The sequence below is a fragment of the Acinonyx jubatus genome, chromosome A1 (genome assembly GCF_027475565.1).
Source record: "Acinonyx jubatus isolate Ajub_Pintada_27869175 chromosome A1, VMU_Ajub_asm_v1.0, whole genome shotgun sequence".
NCBI lineage: Eukaryota > Metazoa > Chordata > Mammalia > Carnivora > Felidae > Acinonyx > Acinonyx jubatus.
Window position 1 is genome coordinate 112,674,357 of NC_069380.1, and position 26,648 is coordinate 112,701,004.

At 44.8% G+C, this 26,648-nt stretch overlaps 1 protein-coding gene across 12 annotated transcripts in view; it reads right to left on the bottom strand.

Moving 5' to 3' along the window:
• Positions 1 to 602: 602 nt before the first annotated feature.
• KLHL3 (kelch like family member 3) overlaps positions 603 to 26,648 on the bottom strand; it is a 271,473-nt gene continuing 245,427 nt past the window's right edge. For 11 of the 12 annotated variants that reach the window (XM_053221349.1, XM_053221352.1, XM_053221343.1 and 8 more), the window contains 7 exons: positions 16,370 to 16,487; positions 15,787 to 15,984; positions 14,196 to 14,297; positions 10,640 to 10,813; positions 7,491 to 7,631; positions 5,119 to 5,262; positions 603 to 1,161 (listed from right to left, as the gene is read on the bottom strand). In XM_053221349.1, coding sequence (XP_053077324.1) covers positions 1,133 to 1,161; positions 5,119 to 5,262; positions 7,491 to 7,631; positions 10,640 to 10,813; positions 14,196 to 14,297; positions 15,787 to 15,984; positions 16,370 to 16,487 — 906 coding nt within the window. In that variant the 3' untranslated portion in view covers positions 603 to 1,132. The remainder of the gene's footprint in view (positions 1,162 to 5,118; positions 5,263 to 7,490; positions 7,632 to 10,639; positions 10,814 to 14,195; positions 14,298 to 15,786; positions 15,985 to 16,369; positions 16,488 to 26,648) is intronic. The other variant, XM_053221330.1, reaches the window with a different exon arrangement.

The following is a 26,648-nucleotide window of genomic DNA, read 5'->3' on the forward strand; positions in this document are numbered from 1 at the left end:
AGGACATTGGACAGACTTGGCCAATTGACCACTGCCATCAAGTGCTGAGGGCCAGCCCCAGCTGATATATACTCCTTTGAAGTCATCTGTGTCCACCTAAATCACACATGACCCCACCCAAAGCAGGGGCAAAACTATCTTTGGGTTTGGAGGTAGGATGACCCTTTATTTATCCTCCAAACCAGAACACTTTTGAAAGTAAAATGGGATGCTGTGAATAATTAAGCCTAGATAACCAGTATATATGGGGGTCTGTCCTATCACAGGAAAACTCAGAAATAGGATCCACTCAGACCATTTTAGGCAGGAACTACCTTACCACTTTGGTTTGTTGTTTTGTTTTTGTTTTTCATGTATATATAGATTTTTTTTTCTCCAGTGTCACTCAGGGCTTCTCCAAAGAGCTAGTTTTCCCAGCTGAAGAGACACAAACTCTCCTTAACCTGAATCCACACATCAAAGACCAGTGGCCCAAGGATTAGGCAGTTGTCATCTGCTTCCTGGAGCAGAGCCCAGGGAGGAGCTGGGGAACCCATCTGTTCCCAGTTCTAGCACAAAGAGGGCATGGTACAGATTCAAGAATGCCCAGCTCTTTTGCAGACAGTGCCAGTAGTCAAGGCCAGTATGTGGGCATGGTCAGGGCAATGCCCCTCTCACCAGTTGCTTCTGGACATTTCTGGCCTCCAGAAGACAGCAGCTTTAGTCATCTCAGGGTTCCCATGGGGCAAATCCAGAAGAGAGGTTTCTGTGATTTGATTTTTAGCATAGAAGGATCAGTAGTAAAGAAATCCAGTAGATTGTCACACATCCCCAACTTAGTGAAACACCATGGTCTACACACATACACACACACGCACATATACACACACTTCAGGTTCTCAGGTATTCCCATAGAAACACACATAAAAAGCCCAAAGGTGCTGGAGCTGTCAGGAACCCACTGCTCAGGGAGGAGGCAGGTCACCAGCCTTCACACTGGACGCACTTTGCCACATCGCCACATGGGAGGAGGGCACTTCAGGCTCCACCGCAGACTCTCGCAGCAAGTGGCCCCCCAGCATCATGGTGCTGCCGTTGTCAGTCACAGGCAGCACCCCTCCCCTCCCACACCTCCTGGCAGTGGGAATTGGGGTCACAAGGGTTTGTGAATCACAGCAACACCTAAGATGAAGAGGAGAGAGAATTAGCAACTTAGCTTCTCCAAAGTTATTCAGAGTCCCAAGGACTTCATGAGTCCAAGCCATCCCAAGGGCCCCAGGCAAGGGAAAGGGGCATGTTTGTATCCAAACACAGAAGGGCCTGTGGACTCAGGCTGCCGGCCAGTGGCTGGCACTTTCCCACTCTCATGGCCAACTCCCAGCAAGATACTTGAACTCACAAGCACAGTCCTTCAACACCACAGGTTAGTGGTCTCCCACCCCCAGCCCCTGCATCATCACATGTACACAGTTTCTATGGTAACAACTCCTTTCCCGATCCCAGGACTCAGCTGACCAACACTCAGCACCTTCACCAGACCCCCAGAGGCGGCTCCACAGATCTACATCTGTATCACTGTAAGAGAAGTGACAGTGATTCGTGCCTACTTTTAGGAGACACTGAATATGAAGTGAAAAGAACACTGGACTGACTTCACGGAAGTAAGATAAACCGAATTCCACTTGTAGCTCTGCCACCACTCAAGCTGCACTCCGGCCTCAGGCAAGTCCATTTACCTCTTTAGGCTCAGCTCCCATACTGTTTAAGGTCACCCAACTGAAAGACCCCTCTAAGGCTAAATTCTACTTGGAAAAACACTCCAGGGGTGCCTCAAAGCAGGGCTCAGTCGGTTAAGCTTCCAACTCTTGATTTCGGCTCAGGTCATGATCTCACAGTTCTTGGGATCAAGTGTCACATCAGGTTCTGTTGCTGACAGCTTGGAGCCTGCGTGGGATTCTCTCTCTCTGCCCCTCCCCCACTCTCACACGTGATCTCTCTCAAAATAAATAAATAAACTTAAAAAAAACCAAACCAGACATGTCTGTGTGTGTTAACGGTTTTAGCCAAGTTGAACCATCCTCCACAGCTAACTTTGTGAATCCACAGATGACCCTAGAACCTCTGTAATGTGGCAGATACCATCGCTTGATTCATCCAACTTCCCTTCTCCATGCTGTCCTCTATTGTAGAGAATAGCACCGTACACACTCAGCTTCCCAGACTCCCTTGCAGCAGGAAGTGCCATGTGACCCAGTCCCGGCCAAGACCATTGTCAATGCACATCTGCCAGTGCTGCAGCTGTGCCTGTGTCCCTTGTCCCACCTCAGAGGATGCTTACATAGGGCCCAAGGCAGCAGCGGCAACTACTGGTATAGCTGGCAAAAGAGAAAAGGGAGGAGAAACCTGGTTCTCCAATGACAGTCTGAGCCCCTTGGCCATCCCTAGACTTCTTTCTGCCTAAGACAAATAACACGCCTTCCTTATTTAAGCAAGAACCTGTCAGTTTTTCTGATATCTGCAACTGAACAAAATCCTAATTTACAGGTAAGGTCTACTGGTACAGCGTAACTAGAGCCTCACTTTAACATATTCCCATGGCTATAAAATCTGGTTGCAGATGAGACTGAGAGAACAATGCTAAAAGAAATGCCAGGATACCCATGTGGTGAGATTGTGCTAAGATATCCATTGCATATGAATTCTGGATAAAGGTGAAGGCAGAAAAGCTCTGAGGTGGGCAACAGCAGAGTCTCCAGACCCAGATGGGCTGCCTGACCCTGAGAACATCTTGCATGCACCTCAGGAAACTCTTTCATAATGCAGCGTTTTTTTTTTTAAAGTAGGTTCCTATATTGCTTTTTTATATAAACTTCTTTTGATTATAAAAGTAAAATATTCTCATTATGGGAAATTTGGAAAATGCAGAAGAACACAAGGAAAAGAAATTTTCTAATCCCTTCATACAAAGAGAATCACCATTTAAAAAATTTTCTTTATGTTTTTTTTAATGTTTTTTGGACTATTTCCTGGCTTCTAAAAATAATCCTGATCATTTACCAAGGGGATGCTATGTGCCAGGGAAGGCACAGTACTAAGTGTTCCACGTATTACCGCACACAAGTTGTAAGAGATGTGGTATGATTTTATTCTCATTTTACAAATGAGAATACAAGAGGTTCACTCAGACCGATTACCCACCCCAGAGTCTCCAGGGCAAGTAGCAGAACTGGAACTCAAATTCAGATCTGATTCCAATATCCATTTTTTTAGGTGGTAGCTCTTCAAACATCCGTGACCCCAGGACTACCTGAGTGAGCTCAAGTGGTACATACTTTGTGCATTCTCCCTTTTTAACCTAACAGCCTGTCACAAACATGTTCTTATGACATTAAGAACACTTCCACTGTAAAAATATTCCACAGTTTAACTACTTCCTGATGGCAGACACTAAGTAGCTCTCTGCCCTCTGCTATCATAAATAATACTCCAAACAATAACTATCCATAAATCTCTGCATTTCAGACCATTTCTTTAGATTCTTAAAAAAAAATGGATTCACTCAGTCAATGGACTTTAACACAAATTGCACGTTTGCTTGTATCCTTCTCACCTGCTTCTAGAGGGGACAGACAATAAAGGAGTGGACATGAAATATTCAGCACATATATGAAATTCTAACCACTTATACCTAAACCTTCCCCTCTCATTAAGGCCCAATAAGAGCCAAGGGAGGATCCCTCACTGGCCTTGCTGCCTCGTACTCGAAAATGCCCTGGTCTTGCCACTACAGCTTTGAAAAGAAAATGAAAGTACTGGTTTTAATAATTAATCTTAAGAAAAGAATCACTCACTCTAAGACCAAAATACCTCTAGCATCTTTTATATTTAGTTGAGAAAAATCCTACACGAGGAAAAAAAATAAATTAAGTTTGCTGCAATTGAGGACCTGTCTTGACAAAATGTGACAGGAGCCCCTTTAAGCCTGCATGGTACAATCTTCCTCTGCACAGAAATCCAAACAAGACAGAGTGATTGACCTTCTAATATAAAAAGGGAATAAGAATGCTGTTGGAGTCGTGGGGTAGACTAAAGGAGATAGTGGTTGTAGAATACGTAGGGTAATGCCTGGCATGTTCGTCTGTGCTCAGTAAATAACTGTTAGCCCTAACTATTCCACTTCCTGGAAGACGAGATACAAGGAGCAGGGCTACATGCCCCTGCCATCAGCAGCACCCACTGTGGTCCGACCTCCCAGGCCTCACCAAACCCATCATACACTCCCCAGGAATGAGCCTCTACATTGGCTTCATTCCTATTCCTCCCTCCAGCCTCATGCCCGGAATAGTTTCTCTCCCTCAGCTGGGGTAGTACAAAGGACACGGGCTCAGGAGTCAGACTGGAGTCTGAATTCTGACTTCGCCATTTTTTTTAAAACCATGTGGTCTTGGGCAGGTTCCTTAAGACTCTCCAAACCTCAATTTCATCATCTATAAAATGGAAAGATACAGTCCCATTCATCCAGAAGGTTCTTGAAAAGATGACAGCAAATGTACACGCTGTACCAAACACATTGCCCTGTGGTACAGGGAGGGAGCACCTGGCAAAGGGCAGCGAGCTGTATGATGGGAGCCCCCTGCCCCAAGTTTAATCATGCCCCATTTCCTCCAGGAAGTTGTCACCTGTTGTGTCCTAAAATATGTACAGCAGAGCACATTCCGTTTAGAAGTTATGTGGACATCACCTCGTATGTCCTATTTCATGTAGACAGACCTTATCTTTCCAATTAAACTTGTGTAAGGCAAGAACTGTATCTTACTCTATCTAGGAGCCCAGAAATGGCAATGAAATTCTAAAACCTCTTATGACAAATCAGAGTAGTTGGAAGCGGCTCCCTGGAACACAGGTGTCAAAGAGAATTCTGGGGCTACCTTCAGGTTCGCTGGGGGAAAACAGTGCTAATTATGGGTATGTGTCATGGGCACAGAATGGAAGAGTGGTGGGTGACATGTGACAATTATCTGCCCTCTATGGAGAAGGCGCTTAGTCCCAAGTTCAGCAAACTCACCTCTACCCCCACCCCACACCCTCTGAGCAGGGGTGGGGTGAGATGAGGGTGGAGTCGGAGTGAAGCGCACTGACCTGCGTAGCTCCGCCCCGTGCTCATGTTGGTTGGCAGCAGCGTCCATTTGTCGGTGACAGGGTTGTAGTACTCCACCGAAGCCAAATTGCAGGATCCATCATCCCCTCCAACCACATACAGGAGCCCATTCACTGCACACACCCCTGTGAACCAGAGGCCAGAGGAGACATTACAGCAGGAGTCACCAGTGATGGGAATGGATGGGAGACAGATCTGGATGGCCCTGGAGGTGCTCCTCCTCCCCTTCAAGGTAGCTCCAGGAGCTAGTTCTTCGGTCTCATTGTGCTCAACCGAAGGACATGCTGACAACAGCCACTGGGCTCCGAGGATCCCCCCTTCTAAAAAGGGGGAATCACTGCTACATGTCCCATGGACAGTTCCTGGTCCCTGACCCTATCAGTACTTAGAGCTTACCAGGATGGGCCCCTCTCTACTGGAGCATTGCCTACTGGTGCATGCAGACCTCTCATGCCCAGACTAAGGGAACCTCACCCACAGTACTACTGCTCTGCTTCTAAGTTTTCCCTGATAAATGCTGTTAGATCCCTCTTGTGTGGCTATGGCTACGTCTGTGATGCCTTTGCACTACTTAAGTCTAAATCCACACAAAGCTCCCAGGGACCAGGCATCCCTCCTGCTCTGATCTCACCGAGGGCTGGTTTGAGGGCAAGGTCTCATGCAGCAGGGACTCAAGGGTAGGAAACTGTTATTTTGCTCATCAAGAGCTCAGTCAGTTAAGTGTCCAACTTTGGCTCAGGTCATAATCTCGCAGTTTGGGAGTTCGAGCCCATTGTCAGGCTCTACGCTGAAAGCTTGGAGCCTGGAGCCTGCTTCGGATTCTTTTGTCTCCCTCTCTTTCTGCCCCTCCCCTGCTCATGCTCTGTATCTCTCTCTCTCAAAAATAAATATTTAAAACAAATTTTTTTAATTAAGAGGCCATAGTCCAACATACATGTCTTTTTTCAAAATGAGACTAAGGGGTTGGTGATGTTCAAAAAGTTGTAATTATAAGTATTGATGAAGATATATCTCAAACACTGGTGAGAAGATAAAATGTACCACTTTCCTGGATGGTAGTGAAAGCACGTATGCTCACTCAGGCTCAAAAATTTTACTTCTAGACTTTTATTCTAAAGAAATAATTTTAGATGTGTGCACTGATTAGCCAAAGGACCATTTGTAATAACAAAAGCGTTACTGATAGAAAAGATGGAAATAAATGTCCAACAGTAGATTAGTTATTCAAATTATGATATAGCCATTTAAAATATCATGTAAATATATTTCATGTTATAATAAGTTATTCATGGAAGATTTTAAAGTGGATTGGAAAAGGAGATTATAAAATAGCATCACAGTGTGATTCCACTTTTGCTATTAAAAAACAGAAATATCTGTATGTAATTGTGTACACATACACACATCTATTTTTGGACTCAAGGCACACTAGCTGTGTTAGGTAATCCCTCGAGTGTCTATAATCTCTCGCTCATGTGGTTTAAGGCCAAGTGCCAAGTTACATCATGGCGGGCTTAGGCAATGGGCAAATTAATAACTCTCCTCTGTTTACACTTTCAACATGTGAGCTACAAATGAATTTAGCAAACTGGTAACTTGATATAAAGGAAATAAATTTGCCAGAAAGTCACCTAGTTGTCTTTCCAGCCTGGGAAGCTAAGCTAAGTCAACACTTTCATAGAGTAAAGAGGATAAAGTAAGATATAATAACAAAGGACCCGAGCCAGAAGACAAAGTTGTCAAAGGAAATAGTTTAATAGGGATGTCAGGCTCCCGGAATAAAAATCTAAACCCTCTAAGATAAATCATTCCCACAGGAAAGAAAAGGGGAAGGGACAGAGAGACAGAAGCACAAAGCAAGGAAAATGGGAAGTGTTCCCACCAGAGAATGAATAAGGGGACTGGTTACCCCTAAAAGGAAGGAGATGGGTTTCAGGTAGGAAGTGAGGGGTTCTCAGAACCAGGTAGTGGCAAAGAAAAGATAGAAGCAAGCATCATTGCCTGACCATGTCCACACAGCCTTGTGCTTAGCTACCCAACAGAGCCATTGGACAGGGGGCTTTGACGGTAATCGGAGGGCTTTTCTGGGTCTGTGTCCACGTGTGCACAAAGTCATCACCCTTTGATGGAAGAGGAAGAACCCCCTGCATCTACATAGGGGACCCTGTGGCTAGCTTTTGTGGTCCCTGGCTCTCCCCTCTCCCAGCCCAGAGCCTAGCTGGCAAAGGGATACTCCTGTGTGAGGTACAAGCTTGGGCCCAGGTTCTGGGAGTCTCTCCCTTCTGCTTTTCTTTTGGAGCTAGTGTTCACTCCCAAACCCCTCAAGGACAGAAGGAAAGAGCAGTCATATTACCTGCGTTGCGCCTGCACATGTTCATGTCCGCCACCTGCTTCCAGGTGTTTGTTCCAGGATCGTAAACTTCAACACTTTTCCTCACCAGGGGCCCGTCATGCCCGCCTGTGGCATACAGCTGTCCACTGAGGACCCCGACCCCTGAAAGGCAGAGTACAGTGTCCCAGCCTCAAGCTGGCTACCACGACCAGAAACCAGGAGGCCTGGCGTCCAGTCCTGGGCAACCGTCACCAGCAGGGTGACATGAGGAGTCCTGCTCTGTTCCCTTCGACCTCAGTGTCCTCATCCATAAAACAAATATGACACCCTACCTGCCTCCTACAACTGTCAATCTGAGAATTCCCTAAATACAAAGCAAAAATGACCCTGTATCTATTTAGAGAAACATAAATATACATACATATGTAACACGTATGTGACCATGTATGTATAAAACGGGGAGAGAGGGTTCCTATGCAAAGAAATAAAGTAAAAAAAAAAAAAAAAGGCTGAAAGAAATCCTCCAAAACATTAGAAGAAGTTATCTCCAGACGGTAAAATTACATTTGTCCTCCCGTTGGCCTGTCTGTGTTGCCAAGTCTTCCTACTCGTATTCCTCAGCCTTCAATTATACTAGTTGAGTAAGAGGAGTTAAACCTGGCAACTAGCCGCGTAGCAGGTGCACTGCCATCATTACTGCGCAGACCTCCCTGCATGCCCCAAAGCAGAACCCATCCTTTCTGCCACACACTCTCCTCTTAGCTTGTACAGGGACATTACATCACTCCCGATGTTGATAGGCCCGAGCTTGCTTCTAGCATGGCATCGTGTACAGGATTCAGTGTCATCTTTTAAAATCCTTCAGTGCAGGTCACAGAAGGAAGGGGAGTGGAAACAGCAACAGACCTGGTGTCTGGGACACGTAGGTCTGGACGTGTGTCTCTAACTTGCTGCCGGGTGAAACTTCCCCTTTTCCAGGCCTCAGTTCTCCCATTTGCAAAGCAACATGGCACATGGGCTACCTCGCCCCATGACAGGCTGCATCACAATCAGGTGGAGAGATTTTGAAAATATAGATTCCCAGGGCCTCCCTCCCAGAGACACTGGCTGGGACTCAGAAAAGGTACCTCAGGTGATTGGGATGTGCAGCCACGTGTCAGACCCAAAGACTCAATTTCTAGGATATAAACTTCACATGGACAAGGACCCTATACTATTCAGACTATTTCCCTGTGCCTGATGGTACTAGGTCCTTGTTTGAATGCCAAAATATGTAAAATCCCATCTAGCAATTATGCTGGTTGTGCTGGTGGTTCCTCACAGTTGCCCTAAACTAACAGCAGATGGTGGTGTTGTATCAACAATGGCTATCCAACGGACTTGGGTATAATGAAATGCAGTGTGTTCCAAAGCAGCCTCATCTGCCCCTCTCCCAGAACTAGCAGAGCCTGGGTTCCAGTCATGGCCTCTTTACCCTCCTCCAACCATCTGTGAGCACTGCTCACACGCTATTGAAAAAGAAAGCAGCATTCCAGGTCCTCAGGGTCTCCCCTGCCCTTCTGCAGCCTCTTCCACAAATGTTCACACTGATGTCTCCTGGACCTAAAAGCCACCATGGCCCCCAGCACTTCAAAGGGCCAGAAGTAGCCAGAGGCCAGAGTCTGGTTCTTCAGCCACCAAAGAACACCCACCATGCAGGTTCTCAACTCCAGAGGTGAGGCTTCCCCTAATCTTAGGGATGTGAAGCGTATAACAAAAGCTGACCTGGGAGCCTGAGGCCAGGGCTCTGACAGTAACTTGAGTCAAGAGTCCACCTCTGGGAGAGGGAGCATTCCCTAAACTGAGGTCACCCAGTGCCACGGCCAGTAGAGTTGCCACCATCCACGGCCAGAGCAGCCCCAGTGAACTCCACACAGTAACAAGGCCTGGGCAGCCTGGCACAGACGGAGCAGTTCACCTCCAGAGGCAGACCTATGGCAGATGGGGCCGGTCTGTGCTAGGGGCTCCACACAGGGCTGCCCCTCCACACTTGCTGCTTGAGATGCTCCTAGAAGCAGCCCCATGTCTCGCTGCCATTCCACTCCTCCTCAGCTGTCCCTACATCCTTGAGCTTTGAACTTGCTCTCACGCCTAAAGTCACAGAAGATTCCTAGGAAGTACAAACAAGACTCTACCAAGACTCTCTAAACCAAAATTACTAAAAGAGCTCTAGGAAGGGAGAGGAACCATGATATGTGTGCATTGAACTGGCCCCTGGGAACATCTACTGCAGCCCACTCATTTCACATCTGAGGAATCAGAAGCCAGAAAGGGGGAAGGGACTTGCTCAAAGTCACATGGCACGTTCTAGCAGACTCAACACTAAAGCATAGGCCTCCTGACTTCCAGGCATTTGCTCCATGTTCAAGGAGGGCCGACTGGTCAGAATCAGCAAATACAATCTCACTAAAAGTAGTATTCCACATACAAATTGCTTCTTAAATGGGACCATACACCTTTTTGTTTTCTAACTAGTGAGCACACAAAAGTTTTTGAATAATATTAAAATAGCATTAAGGAATGCTGAGCAAGTAGTCATGTGTTTGGAACTGTAAAGTGAGAACACAATTCAGTCTTAAAAATACAATAAAGAAAAAAAATGCACACACAAAAAAGACCTTGAGGACATTATGCTAAGTAAAAGAAGACAGAGAAACACAAATAACATATGATGTCCACTTATATGTAGAGTCTTAAAAAAAAATCAAAGCCCACAATACAGAGAACAGATTGATAGTTGCCAGGGGGAGGGCCAAACGGGTGAAAGGAGTAGAAATCCTGACTCTACCAGTTATATGACCTTGAGCAAATTACTCACCCCCGGTCAACTTACTTTCTGTTAAGTGGAATTTATGTTGTGTCTACCTTTTAGGGGCAGTGGTGAGGACTAAATAAATTGAAGGTGCTTATTAGGACAGCACCTGACACGCAGCAAGCCTTCACTTTTCAGGGATGCAGTTATTTCCACAGAGATGGAAGGGATGATGGTGAAGAGAATATTCCCTGCGAGAGGTTAACATGTAAGTGCTTGTGTCGAGCTGGAAAGGTGCCAGTGGGAATACAGACGTTAAAAGCAAAGAACGGGAAGGTGAAGTAAGGAAGAATGTTCAACTGTTGGTCTCCGGACCCACCTGGGAGTGGATCAGACATAGCCTGTGCCCTGAGGCTCCTCGTACCTGCGCCACTGCGGCGGGTGCTCATGTCTGCCACATAGGTCCATTCATTGGTTGCTGGGTTGTACTGCTCCACGGTACTCAGGCACTGGCGGGAAGCCCCATCATAACCCCCAACAGCATACAGCTTCCCTGGAACAGACAAAGTGGTTGAGGGTGGTGGCAGGGACAGTGGCACAGAACTGGAGCTTGGCTGAAACTCCATTGTTAACCCACTGGGGCACCTTCATCGCCATGAGAGTTCAGGGCCCCTTTCCTCCAGAGGGACCACAAACCAGACTATGCATTCTTCACAATTCTGCCTTCTACTTCCTCTTAAGCCATGAGGCTCCTTAATGCAGTTCAGAGCATCTTTCTAAATAAGCACCCTAAATACCCAATGCCCAATGCAAAGCTATGGCCTGGCACCACTGTGGCTCAGCATATTCTTGCTAGCGAACTATATTAGATCTTCTCCAGAATAAGGCACCCAAGAAATAAAAAGCTAGTGGGGCCCAGCTACAGGCAGGCAGATTGACTTTTGGCTAATGGCTTACAACAGCAGACAAAACAAATATGAGAAGATATTCTTCAGTGAGAACCCAAACCGTGACTTTACCATTCTTCATGTGCTCCATCCACAATTCCAGCAAAGGGAACATGTGGTCACAGCATGGTGTGTGCACTCTGGGCTGGGGTGGCTGGAATTCATCGATAGGCTCCCTTGTGATCTTTAAGCCATGCGCAAGATCACTGAAACACCATTACGCATAAATAAAAATACCATAAGTTGTTATCTAAAGGCATCATTTCTGCCTGGGGATGGACATATGCGGTTGGACGAGGGGCAGGAAATCAGCATTTCAGCTCCCCTAGAGCAGAGATTCAAACATGAAGGGTCTCTTCTTTCTCTTCCTCCCTCCTCTCTCTTTCTCTCCCCCCCCCCCCCCCCGTGTGTGTGTGTGTGTGTGTGTGTGTGTGTGTGTGTGTGTGTGTTTGTGTGTGGTAGGGGCAGTCCTACCTCACCTAGGCCTAGGCCTCAGACCTATGGGGAGTAATGGAGTTATAATAAGGATCTCAAACACTAACTGTAGACTAAATAAACACTGCCAAATGCAAATCCACTTAATAGAGTTACTAACCAAATGAGGTGCTTTTTTTTTGTCATTATGTGCTTTCCTGAGGGAGAAATACCAAAAATAAAACTACTATTTGGAAGTGTGCCATTTTTTTAAATTAGAAAGAAGCTCAAACTGCTGTCATATCAAATATATAATTACTGGGGCGCCTGGTTGACTCAGTCGGTTAAGCGTGTGACTTCAGCTCAGGTCATGATCTCACGGTTTGTGAGTTTGAGCCCCACATCGGGCTCTGCGCTAACAGCTCGGAGCCTGAAGCCTGCTTCGGATTCTGTGTCCCCCTCTCTCTCTGTTCCTCCACTGCTCACATTCTGTCTCTCTCTCAAAAATAAATAAACATTTACAAAAATGTTTTTAATTATTTATTCTTCTATCATTGAGGCTGGTTTTGTTTTCTGCCCCAGAGTCCTTTCCAGGGACCCTTCTAAGAAAAAAGGGACACGTCCTCCCCAGTTCTGCCCTTACGTAAGCCAGAGCACAGATTCCTGACCCAACAACTCTTCCAGGGTCCAGGCTGCTCCCATGACATAGGCTGGCCAAGATGCAACAACCTGCCCACCAGCTGCCCTCTGCTCGCCAAAACCTAAGTCATTCAGGTGTGGAGGAGATGCGGAGCTCCCGAGAACAACCCCAGTGTCATTCAGACCAGACAGCCATGACAGAGGACAGAGAGAGGGCAGGGAAGACTGTGACCATGTGGAGAGCCCTATCTCCAAGGCCACGGTGAAGCAGAGGCCCCTTAAAATCCTCCTGAAACATTCTCACCAAAGCTATGAGGAGGACACACTGCAGCCCCAAGGTGACCCACAGCCAAAGAGCTTCAAATTCAGAATGGACAAGATCAACAAATTCCCAGGCTGTCCCCTGTCTGAACAGGCACGCTACAAGACAGCACTTCCTCCACACACAGAACATGCTCACACAAGCCCTTGTCAAGGGGAGTATTTCAAATCACGACCACGAAGGCAACTTCTCTAACCTGCCATCAACCAACCTAACCTTGCATCAGCTGAAAAAATACCGACTCAAGGTTTCTCCTTGAGTCTATTAACAGGGACTTGCTATTTTTAACCCCTACACTATTGTTTAGTATTCCTGGCTGAGGAACAAGGGAGGAAATGGGAAGGTGGCTAGACAAAGCACTTATATTTGGCAGACAAATCAATTTCTGTTTCCACCAGGAGGATGAGATTGCAAGAAACAATTTATCTTGAGAGGAGGACAAAATCCTTGCACTCACCAAAATGACTCATTTAGTATGTTAGAATAATATACTTCTAAATGAAAATTTATGCAATACTGGTACAAACCAAGAAATGCAGTGAGAGAGAATATTTCTACTAACGTCTGTCTAATCACTGCACATTACACTCTCCCTAAAGCAAATAAGTGTGTTCTTGTGGATGCATAGGAGATGGGGGGGGAGGGGGCGGGGAGAGACAGAGACAGAGACAGAGAGAGAGGGAGAGAGAGAGAGAGAATGCCTGCCTACATGTCTAAATGCATATATTCCAGCTACATTCCCACTTCAGGAGAGATTAATGAATCAGTGTCATCCTATAAAGTATACCATTTTTTTTCCAAATAATACTCTATGCTTTAATACAGTGAATTCACACATATTTATAAAATCCCTATCAGCATTTGCTAATGGTCTGAAAGAGTGTAGCACAATGGAAAGAGCACGGAGTTAGGAGTCAGAAGACCCAGGCTCAAGGACCAGCTGTGCTATTTACTAACGTTGGGCATATCACTTGCCCCTCTGGCACTTCATTTCCCCATGTGGAGAATGGAGAAAATCTAAGCCCTGTCTATCTCCTCCAAAAGGATTTTGGGAACAAAATTTATATATAAAAGAGCCATTTATAAACTACAGAGCCCTAACTGGGCCCTGGATCTCCCTACTCTCACCTGCCTCACCCCACACACCTTTCCTGACTTGAGCAGGACTCTGCCACCAACCTGTCCTGCAGTGACAGTAATCAGACCTGGGAAAACATGCCCACCTCACTCGAGGCTCTGTTAATGTGTTAATGTTCAACATATAAATAGGAGGACCAAACTAATTAAATAAAATGAACCCTCACCCCACCACATTATACTCCTACATTCTATGTTGACTCTAGATTCCTCAACCTATAACACAACTGTTGATAAGTAGCCAAAGCAACAGGCTGGTGTCTCCCCTTAGGCTCCACTTACTCCCCCCAATACACCTGGCCACCTGCTAGCATGAGCCAATAGCTGCACCCATCTGTGCCTTAACTTTCTTCATCTGTTCCATCAGGATCCCTGAACCTGACTCAGAGCAGTGATGGGAGGAATAGAGCCAGGGTGCTGGGACAAGACCTGTGGGCTGGGGCAGGGACGGACCGCCGCCCACTGGTATTCCTTACCCTCCACGACACCCACACCCACGCTGCTCCGCCGTGTGTTCATTGGGGCCACGAAGAACCACTCGTTGGTCTTGTAGCTATAGGCTTCCACCGATGCTAGGCCTGGGAGACCAGAGACTTGTAAGATTTTAACTCATGAGGAGAGGTGAGGACTCATCTGGTGTGAGGCTGGGGGAAGGGTCAGAAACCTGGGGATATGGCTGAGTACCACCTCTACCTTGCCATGCAGCCTGGGGCACCTCCCTGGCGCATGTCCTCAGTGTGTCTACCTGAGAGGACCACAAAGGCCTGGCTCACGGTGGGTCACAAGCAGACATGGGGATACAACAGAACTGCCCTGCAAATGTAAATCATTACATCTACTGAATGGAGTAAAAAACCTGAGGTTGCCTCACTTGAACATGTTCTTTTCTCTTTTCTTCCTCTACCTAAGAAGCTAGAAAGCTGAGAACTTAGCATCCCACAACCATTAGGGATGACTCAGTCAAGAAGGCCTAAGAAGAAGTCTGATGGGCATTTCTGAAATAGCCTTTGTTTTTCTACACCAACCTGCTTGATGCTACCTGGAACACAAATGTGCTGGCTGGAGCTGTCACAGCCATCCTATGATCAGGAGGGTACAGCCAAGAGATGTTTAAAGAACCTTGGCCCCAATATTCTTGAGCAAGTAGATGAAGTTAGCAACTGCCAACTCCGGGACGTCTTCCTTCATGGGTAAAACAAGATCTCTCATTTGTTTAAGCCACAGTTTAGTGAGGTTTTTCTACTCACAGCCAAAAGCAATTTCTAGAAGAAACAATGCCCCACTCTCTTTTTTTGTCTTTATTCTCAGATCCTACCCACTAGAGGCAGCCTCTCAAGGGGCTATAGACCCTAAAATATTATGAGAGAGGCAAAGAGAAGAATTGGAAAGGTTACCAATTGGTAAGGACACAAATGAAAATTCAGAGAAGTAAAAAATACTGTTTTTCACATCTCTGGGGGCATTTCAGTGTTAACAGAGTTACTGTCTATAGAGACATCCACCTGGAGGTACAGGAAAGGTGAGATAATCTCTCCAAGTTCATGTCTACTAGTAGTTTCTGATTTGAACTCTGAAGCAACACAGAAGCCAGGAGCAATGGAACGCACCTGTGGTGGCACAGTCTGACAAAGCTTCGTGGGGCAGTAGAAAGGACAATGGATAAAGACTGCACGGCCTGAGCCAGGTCTCTTCCACAGCTTCCGTGTCCATCCAGAAGAGGGCTCTGACAGTCCTGAGATGCCCTCCAGCTGAGCATGCTCTCTTTCTAAGTCTCATCTTTTTACAAAAATGGGTTCCCAAACAACAGAAAGGAGAAAAAGGCCTCATTTGAGTGCAGGAGCCTTCCTAGAATCCTGGAAATGATACCACCCATGTGGGCAGTTACATATTCCATGTGTAGAAAGGCCTGGCTCTGGCAAACAAGGTAGGAGATGAAGAAGGAGGAGTGTGCTGTTGAGGTAGCTGTGGATGGACAGAAGGCTGACCCAAGAACTGGCTGAGCAAACCAGGGTTGCACTGAGGGCATGTCCCAGTCTAGGAGGAGTGGGGACCACATCCCGGACCTACCAGTGCTTCCATCAAAGCCCCCCACGGCGTAGAGCAGGTCATTGAGCACGGCTGCACCCAGAGTGCTCCGGCGCTCCTGCATGCTGGCGATGGACGTCCACTGGTCCTTCACACCATCATACACATCCACTGTCCGCACGCGCAGTGAGCCGTTAAATCCACCCACAGCATACACATGACCAGCCATGAACACCACACCTGAGGCACAGGAAACCAAGGCATCGAGGTCATCTCAGGCGGCTGATCACTCGTGCTGATGAGTGACAGTGCGGGGGCCAGGCAGTCACATGAATAATTCTCCACAGAAAGTGATCTCCAACTTTACAGAATAGGAAGTCATTGAGGGACTCACTGGATTTCTATTCATATATGCTTTTCTAAGGGTGTTTGATTCAAGCGAATACTGGTACTAGCTTCAAGTCCCTAAGCACATAGCAACTACCCCAGAAGGGGTAGCCAGATATTGGGCAAGTGGGGAATGGAAAGGAAGAGAGTCTGTAATGCACACGTTTGTGGAAACAAGGAGCAATTCAGGATTGCCAGCAGTAAGCAGAGACAGACTGGGGAAAGGCAGGCTGCTTACCTGCTCTGCATCTCCTGGAGGGAAGCTCAGCTATCTGGTCCCACCGGTCCTCTTCAAAATCGTAGCATTCCACACTGCGGATCGCCTTGGGTGCCTGGCCACCAACCACAATCATGACCTCCAGAAAGACAAACAGACACTGGCTGGGTCTCCACAACATGTGGATTCATGAATGATCAATCCCTGGCACTTCCACATACCAACTGCCCAGGGTTCACGAATGATCTGCCATGCCCGTTGATGACAGAGTTACATACATGAAGATGCTACCCAGAATCACCAACAGATAGACTTTTCTTGCACAGTCAGTCCTAACAAACAAACTTGTAAGGTCTACCCTTCCCAAAGACTTGTGCTCAGGGCTACGTTGGTGGCACATGTAGCCACTCAGGACATGTACAATCTCAATGCCCTCAAGGATTTGAGCCAGGGGACTCAATTCTTTTATCAAAACAAAATATTCCAAAATACATATATAAACTTGAATATATTTTTGGAATAGAGGGCAGAACTTGGATGCATGTTTAAGGTAAAATTACTTCAAAAATATTTCTGAATACACAGACTACAGGGGGGCACTTATTCATTGTAGTCTGGGACAAAATTGTGAAAGACTGCTTTGGGGTAGTTCCCAGAGAAATGTATTTAACTGATGATGTTCTGAAAAATCGTGCTAACAATACCATCTCCACAAGTAAGGTAGTAGCTACCACTGCTGGTCACTGTGTGAAATGCCTGGTCATTTACTCATCATGTTAACTCTGTGAGGTAGATGTTTTCCGTATTGACAAATAAGGAAATTAAAGCTCAGAGAACATAAACAAATTGCCCAAGGTCACACAACTGCAAGTGGAAGAACAGAGACCGAAAACCAAGTCTACCTGATGGAGAGGTGAAGGCAGTCCCACCCCTCTCCTGCTCCAGACACAAGGTCCACGCAAAGACAGCTCACTACGTCTGCAGGTCACATTTCATTGGTGAGCCAGGAGATGAATTTTATGGATTGCAACCAACATACTTTTAATAGAGCAGCACAGAAAATATAGGAAGGGTGTTATTTCATGAAACAGTTGGTATGCTTATACACATGTGTATGTGTCTCCCGGATCACAATTTAAACAGATTTGTTAGTATGGGGTATAGTCAGGAAAGAAAAAAAAAAAAAAAGCCACTGCTCCAGCTATAGTATTAGAACTGGAGCATTTAATTGTGGTATCCCTATTGTGACTTTGGTCACATGTAGCAAAGTTAACAATCGTATATATGTTTTAATAAACTGGTACAAGTTCATGGTTGTCTCCATAACAACATCACTCTCACGGCTATTCTAAGAGGCCTTCTTACATGGTGTGGAAGGGGTGGGAGTCACAGGCAGCCAATCAATAGGAATCACAGGACATTCTCATTACCTGTAGCTTGTATTATGTACTCCAGTGGTTCTCAAACTTCAATCACCTTGAGGGTTGTTAAAACACAAAATGCTAGGCCCCCTCCTCAACCCTGCCAGAATTGCTGATTCAGCAGGTCTGGAGTAGGACAGAGACTGTGCATAACAAGTTCCTGGTTGATGCTGGTGCTTCTGTTCCAAAGCATCTATCATACGAGGAGGCAGAACCAGCGCTGACTGCTATTGCTCATCAATCATTTATGTCCCAAGATTCCACATCCAGGCCACCCACTGCCCATGTGGGTGGTCACAGCTGTCTGTGGTCAAATGTGGGTAACCAATGTTCAAAAACTCAGAACTCAGTTCTGACTTCTGGAACATTCCAAAGGAACCCAAGACACCCAGAGCAAGATTAGAGTTGCTGCTACTGCTTCTGGAAATAACATTCTACATTTGACTCTCCATGACACAGCTCAAAGGGTCCACTGCTCTGTATCAAGAGCAGCCCTCTTCAGAGAAAATCTGAATTTGACATTACTTCCCATCTGTAATTCTTTGCTTAGATAGGCATCCATGACAAGTTTAAGGGGCAGTTAAGGAACACAGCCTTTTGGCAAGCTTCAGACAATGTCCACCTTATTCCTCCAGGGCCCAGGGACTCGCCGTGCATTCTTAAACATGCCTAGGACATGTACCGTCCTTCCAGTTTTGAGTTGGTAAAGCTAAAATGAAGGCACAATACTGCAACGATTTTCCATGAAATCTGGTTCTGGGGACTGGGTGAGAATAAAACCAGGTTTTAATTTTCTTTTTACAGTGACCTCAGGCACTCAACGCCTTCCATTCCCTCTCCTTGAAACATTCTCCCCCATTCCTGATCCCTCTGCTCTAACACATGCTTATTTTTTAGGTCTCAGTTTACATGTCACCTCCTTCAAAAGAACCTCTCTGATCTCAAATCTGAGTTAATGTCCCTTTTCTGAGATCACACATGCCCTGTGTTCTCTCATCAAAACTGGCCCACACTGTGTTCTAACCTCCTAGTGACCTCGTCTCCCTGCCTGGATGGTGAGCCTTGGTGGGGAAAAAAATCTATCTGCCTCAGTCACCAAGATAACCTCAGGGCCTTCTGGTGTCAGGTAAAAGTAGGACTCAGATATTTATTTGGGATAAGAAATGAATGAATGGCAAGGAGCATACGTAAGAAACCAAATTTTAAAAAAATACACAGTTAAATCAAAGAAAATACACAATCCAGAATGTCACTTGCTGGGATTAATACATGTTGGCCACCAGATTACAATTTGAGAAGCAAAAAATAAATAAAGAGAGAAAAAGAGAGCTTTTTCCATCTTTTCACTCAACCACCAGAAGAAAGACAGTTTATTCTTTGTACAAGTTATCAGGTTTTCTCTGTTAAAAAAAAAAAAGGCGAAGCTTTCGAGGAACCTCACCATGCCCCAGAAACAATCTTACACCAGGAGTAGGGAGGTACATTCATATTGGAGAAAAAACGAGCACTTATCTCTTGAGAATTGTCGTAGTTACACAGAAGCATTACTATACAAACGCAAAAATTCCAATGCTAAGGTAAAACCTGAGTAGAAAAACAACAGGAATACAGGACAAGGTTTTCAAAACGAACTTCCCTTTGAGCTCATAAAGCCACCGTTGAGGGACGACTGTGAACATTAAACCTCATACAATTATTTGGGAAGAGTAATTATGAGCTTGTGTGGAGCAGGACCACTGGTTTCTGAAAATGCAGAGATGGCTCAAGGCAGGAGGAGATGCACTTTCGGCTTTTTTCACAGGCCTAAGAAAGCCACTTTCTATGGCAGGCTTTGCAAGAGGCCACCATACAAGGAACACTATACTCGTTGTGTGATCATGCTGAGTAAAAGAAATAAATTTCCTATCTTGAATACTAATGGATGGTTGTTTCCATAGATACCTGATCCTAGCAACCAATTAGACAAAAATGAGTATTCCCCAAGTCTACATGCATTACATCTCTAAAATTATAAACCTCTAGCTACTTAGGAAGATCATAAGATGTCAGGGCATGAAGACATTTAAACGATTCTCTCCAACAAGCCCTTATTTTACATTTCCAGAAAAACTCAGCCCCACAATGCTCAACGAGCATATTTCTTTCTTTCTCCAACACCTCTAAGTCCACAAGATTTGTAATGTCTATAATAGAAATTCCTGAAGCAAATCGGCTTATTTAACAATTGCTATTTTTAACATGTATCTTTTAAGGTAACCCTGAGGAAGATCTACCAGGGATCATATGGGAATCACAATAAAGAACTGTTTCCAGGCTAACAATTATGCTAGACCAAATAAAATAAAATGTAATCATGTTGAAGGACAGCAGTGTACTCGGGAGTCTTGCAGGGCACTGCAGGGTCCTAACCCCAAGTCTCATCTGCCACCGTGTTGAAGGCTACAGAAGTTCTGGTGGATGGAGAGTTCTGGTTGACAGAATACAGGTAAGCCAGACTCAACCATGGACGGCATGGCTGTTGGATAACTCCCAAGGAAAACACTGGCATTGTGGAAAGTCCAAATGGCCATTTATTTTAGGGAGCTTAGTGAGACCATGGAAAGACTACCTGATGATTCCTTAGGAAGGAAAGTTCACTCCCAGCCTAGCGAGATGGTTTTTAAATAAATATATAAGACTATCTCCTCCCACGGAGGATTCTGACTCTAGCAGCATGACTGGAGCAGTGAAGACATGTTAGTCACTCCTCACAGAGTATGACAACCACTCTGTGTGAGAACCAGGAGGTACACAAGACTAGCCAGGGAGAGGTACAGCAGGTGAACAGAGCAGAGACTTCTGGCTCACTTGTGAGTCAGGATCCTAACCTCTAAGTCATCAGACTCTCCAGTAGGGTGATAGGAACAATGTGGGCTCTGTACACTGTTGTCATCAGGCAAGAGTGGAGTGTGTGTCCAAACTCTCTTCCATGACCGGTGAGCTGGGCAGAAGGCAGGCCCAGCCAGTCGGTCCCTCGGGCCAGGGCAGGAAGCGAGACTCTCTCTTACCCTGGTGCGTGGGGCCGCAGGGCTAACACCAATTCTTCCGAGGAGCATGTCGAGGTCGAGGCAGAAGACTTGTCCCCGCAGGTTCGTGAGCAACAGATGCTCTAGGCAAGGACCGACAGCCAAAGCACAGAGACAATGGGAGTTGGAGAACCAGGAATGTGAGAGCAAGACCCAGGGAAGACAGGAGTGAGAATATGGACTTTGGAGTCAGGCACATCTGGGCTCAAATAGCAGCCCAGTCACTAAATAGCTGTGTGACCATGGGCAAGACATTTAACCTTGCCAAACCTCACTGCCATTACCTGTAACATCAACATAATAGGATGTTTCTCTCGTGGAGGCCAGGAGCCTTAAATGTCGTCATAAAGCACTTAGCACACAGCTTGGTAAATCGTATATACTAAATGTTAGCTTCTAGTATTTGATCAACACCAACATCATTACTATTGTTTAAAACAGTTGTTAAAAAACAGACTCCTAATAAATGGTAGAAAAGGACACTTACATGATCTGTAAAGAGAAGAGTGAACACCACTAATTCCAGGGTGATGATGGGACTTTTTGAGAGCCCCAGGGTATTTTCTAGGTGTGGCCTGGGTCCATCTGAAGGATCAAGATGGAAAAGGAGCAGTGCCGATCCAGGAGCCTGGCCCAGGTGAGAAGTCATCCTACCCACCCTGCCAATAGCCTTTTCTCCAACACCATCTACTGGACAGCCCAACTAGGGAGGAAGCCGCCTACTTCTGGCCCAAATGGCTTTTCAGTGTCATTTTAAAATTGCTGAATAGAGATGTCACTTGAACTGAAATGACAGTGCAAAGTGCCAAGCTCAGTACATCTCCAAAGGCTCATTTGAATCTTGCTGGGACCTCATTTCTCTGCTGCCATCTGTGGAACAGGGTAACGTAGGAGTGTTTTGAGCAACTGGGAGACAGCCTCTGGTTGTCCATGGCAACCCAGCCTTGGGGAAGGACTGGGCGGTGCATGTGTGGGAGCCCAGATGATGCTATTAGCTGTTCCAGCTTGAATGTGTCAGTATGATTTGTGCATATGTGGCCCAGGAAAAAACACCCTCATTCGCCTCTACAGCTATCTCAAGGCAGAGCCCTATTTCTTTCAGGGAGGGAGCTTGACTGGCAAACAGGTTTGCTGTTGAGAACTGATGAAAACAGGGCAAATCTCTCTCTACCACTTTGTTTCTCAAAGACTGCTCTGTCAGGAAGCCTATCTGGACTGAATTCATGAAAGCCCAGACCAGCCTGCCCTTGCAATTCCTGCAGCTGTTCCTGTAGTCCAATTATCTCCTTATTTTTCTTCCTCCACTTCTTTGGCCACTTACATATTTCTATCTTCTTTCCACACAGTACCCAGCAAAAGTGCTTTTATGAAATATGGAAGCCATATAATAGAACAGTTAAAAGCACAGGGTCTAGTACCAATCATCCTGTGTTTGAATCTCAGGTCTACTATTTGCTAGCTGGGATTTAAAGGTGTGTAACAAATTATTTAATAGTCCTTCATTCAAGAGATGGTATTTGATTCCCCTTCCCTTGAGCGTGGGCTGGACTTACTGACCTGCACCCAGCAGATAAAATACAGCCAAAGTGATGGGATATCATTTGGAGAACAGGTTATAAAAAGACTACAGTTTCTGTCTTGAGCATGTTCTCTCATTGTCTTGCTGTAGAACCACTCACCCTGGGGGAAACTAGTTGCCATATCATGAGGACACTTGGGCAACTTAGGGAGAGGCTGAGAGGGTAAGGAAGCTTGTAGAAACTTGTAGAAGCTTCTTGCCTGATGAAAGAAACTCACCATGACAGTGAACTTAGAATCAGATCCCCCACCCTGCAACCTTCCCCCTGCCAAATAAGCCTGGAGATGGCTGCAGCCCTAACTGAGAGCTCAACTACAAATTTACAAGAGGCCCTGGGCCAGGATGACCCAGCAGAGACACTCTGGAACTCCTGCCCACGGGAACATTAAGATAATAAACCTTTATTGTGTTAAGCCACCAAGATTAGGTAATTTGTAACACAGAAATGGATAACTTAGTACATAATGAGTAGGTGACATAACCCAAAATCTAATTTCTCATGTGTAAAATGGGGATAATTAAGATGTAAATCCTAGGAGACAATAAATGTACATCACTTAGCCCAGTGATTGGCACATTCTGAGTGCTCACATTAGGGAAGTTATCATTATCTCCTATTATCATCACTGTGGAGTTAGTATTGTACACTGGTCAAAAAGTACAGGTTTTGAGTCGGCCAGACCCAGATCCAAACCTTCATGCTGCCACTTGGCTGTGAAACCCTGGGGTCATTCAATCTCACTGAATCTCCAACATGGGAGTCTTCTCCAACATTAGAACTTCCAGGGTTGTTATGAGGATAATATACTGTACATAAAGTGCTTTGCCTGAAACATAAGGAAAGTGTATTTATACAATCATTCTTGTGTCATCATGAATGCCTTTGGTGATAAGGACAATGACCCAGGGAAGGACAAAACACATCAGAGGCTGGGGGCCAGTCCTCTCCTGCAGTTATTTAAACCAATTTCTGGATGTTCCCTCTCACAGACGATATCCATTTGACTTGGGCTCAGCTCAGGGGTCAGCTCCTGAAGAAAGTTTTCCCTAATCCGTCACCCCTCTCCATGCTCCCAGACTGTCCTACCCATACCTCCAGTGTGGCACTTACATGGCCCATTGTAATTGTCCTTTTACATCTGTCTCTCTTCCCCTGAATATGGAGCACTATGAGGAAGGAACCAATTCATCTGAGTCTTTGTGGCTCTAGCACCAAGCCCTGTGCCTGGCAGTTAGTGACTTCTCAATGCAAGTGTGTTGAATGAGTGAATTAATAAATTGATGAGTAAATGCATGCATGACGGTTTATTAGTTTATTACTGGTGCTATTTTTTTTATCTCAATACTTCAAAACCAATCTAAACTCCCAGAACAACAACCAGATTCATTCAATACTGGACCTGTGGGCTGAACCACATGTCCTAGAGTCAATCTCATTAGTGATCAAAGGAGAATATGAAGCAGGGGATAAATCCTCACTGCATTCATGCAAAAACACATGTATGGATGTGGACAGTATTGGAAAACAACTAGGGTTAATAGAAATGGTCAATACTAAATCTCCATGAGGTTATTTCTTTAAAAAATATACCTCCTTCAGGGTGCCTGTCTGGCTTAATCAATAGAGTGTGCAACTCTTGATCTCAGGGTTGTAAGTTCGAGCCCCAAGCTGGGTGTAGGGATTACTCTAAAATAAAACCTGGGACACTGGGGTGGCTCAATCAGTTAAGCATCTGACTCTTTTTTTTTTTTTAATGTTTATTTATTTTTGAGAGAGAGAGAAAGACCATGTGAGCAGAGGAGGAACAGAAAGAGAGAGAGAGACACAGAATCCTAAGCTGTCAGCAGACAGCCTGATGCGGGGCTCGAACTCATGGACTGAGAGATCATGACCTCAGCCAAGGTCAGACACTTAACCAACTGAGCATTCCAGACATCCCATGCATCTGACTCTTGATACTGGCTTAGGTCGTGATTTCACAGTCATGGGATTGGGCCCCACACTGGGCTCTGCACTGAGTGTGGAGCCTACTTGGGATTCTCCCTCTCTGTCTCTCTTTGCCCCTTCCCCACTCACAAGCACTTACTTTTCTGCTCTCTCTCTCTCAAAATAAATAAACTTCAAAAAATTAAAAATACAATCTTTTATATATATGTATATATACACACACACACATACACACATATGTATCTTTCATTCATGAAATGTTTTACTATTGTCCACCCTTTGTTAGACTCCAGGCTATGTGCCAAGAACAGAGATAAATAACACATGCTATCATGGTACCTATAGTTTCGTGAAGGAGTAACACTCTTAAAGAGAACCCTGAATACTTCCCTAAAGTGTGAACCCAGGGAACATGGTTATCTTCTGGAATTACTGCCCCTGTTTTTCAGAAGCCAATGAAGGACCTCTCCTCCATTAAATAACCTTTCTCATCAATTGTATTTCTATATAGTAGCAATAAACTGTTAGAAATTAGACTTAAAAAAACATAAGAGCATCAAAAACTATGAAATATCTAGGAATAAATCTGACAAAAGATCTGTAAGAATCATACATTGAGAACTACAAAATGTTGCTAAGAGAAATTAAAGAAGACAAAAGTAGGGGCACTTGGGTGGCTCAGGAGGTTGGGCGTCCAACTTCAGCTTGGGTCATGATCTTGCAGTTTGTGGGTTCCAGCCCCATGTCGGGCTCTATGCTAACAGCTCAGAGCCTGGAGCCTGCTTCAGATTCTGTGTCTCCCCCTCTCTCTGCCCCTCCCATGCTCATGTTCTGTCTCTCTCTGTCTCTCAAAAATAAATAAATGTTAAAAAAAATTTTTTTAAGAAGACAAAAATAAGTGGAGATATATACTGTGTTCATGGGTCAGAAGATTTAGTACAGTAGTCTTCTCCCACCATCTACAGTTTTGCTTTCTGCAGTTTCAGTTACCTATGATCAACCTTGGTCCAGAAGCAGACGATCCTCCTTCAGATGTATAGTCAGAAGGTCAATAGTAGCCTACATCACTCCCCTCCCTTCATCTCATCTTGTAGGCATTTTATCATCCCTCATCATCACAAGAGGAAGGGTGAGTCAGTACATTAAGATATTTTGAGAGACAAAGAAACCACATTTATATAACTTTTATTACAGGATATTGTTACCATTTTTCTATTTTACCACTAGTTATTGCTGTTAATCTCTTACTGTGCCTAATTTATATATTAAACTTTATTGTAAGTGTGTATCTATAGGAAGAAAATAGTATATATAGGGTTTGGTATAATCTGATCTACAGATTCAGCCATGCATGGAGGGACTTGGAATGTATCCCCCAGGGATAAGGGAGAACTACTTTATTGTTAATATGTGAATTCCCCCTAATTGATTCTAAAAATTTAGCACAATCTTTATCAAAGTCTTTTTTGTAGAAACAGTCAAGCTGATTCTAAATGATAAATGAACATGCAAAGGACCTAGAATAGACAACACAACTTTGAAAAACAAAACTGGAGGACTCACACTACCTGATTTCAAGACTTACTGCTAAGTTAGTGGTCAAGGCAACATGGTATCGGTGTAAAAACAGATAAACAGATAACAGGAACAGAATAGGGTCCAGATATACACCAACACACAAATAGCCAATTATTTACAACAGAGATGTCAAACCTACTCAATGGATAAAAGAGAGTATTTCCAATAAATGCTGTGGACATTCATGTACAAATAAATGAACCTTGACCCTTATCTCACACACCATATTAAAAAGCAATCTCAAAATAGATCATAGACCCAAATGTAAAACCTAAAACATTAAAATTTCTAGGAAAAAAATCATAGGAGAAAATCTTTGTGATCATAGATTATGCAAAGATTTTTTTTTTAGATAAAACACAAAATACATGAATCTTAACAGAAAAAAATTTAACAAAATTTAAAACTTCTACTCTCCCAAAGATACTGCTAAGAAAATAAAAAAGACAAAGCACAGTTTGGGAGAAAATACTTGCAAAATACAGATTTAATAAAAGACATATCCACAATATATACAGGATTCTTACAACTCAATAAGAATAAAATAACCCAATTCTTTTAAAGGGGAAAAAATTTGAATAGACTTCACCAGTGAAGATATATAGACAGCAAATAAACACATGAAAAGATGCTCAACATCAGTAGTCCTTAGAGAAATTCAAATTAAAACCACACATACCTACTACAGTGGCTAAAATGGTTTAAAACA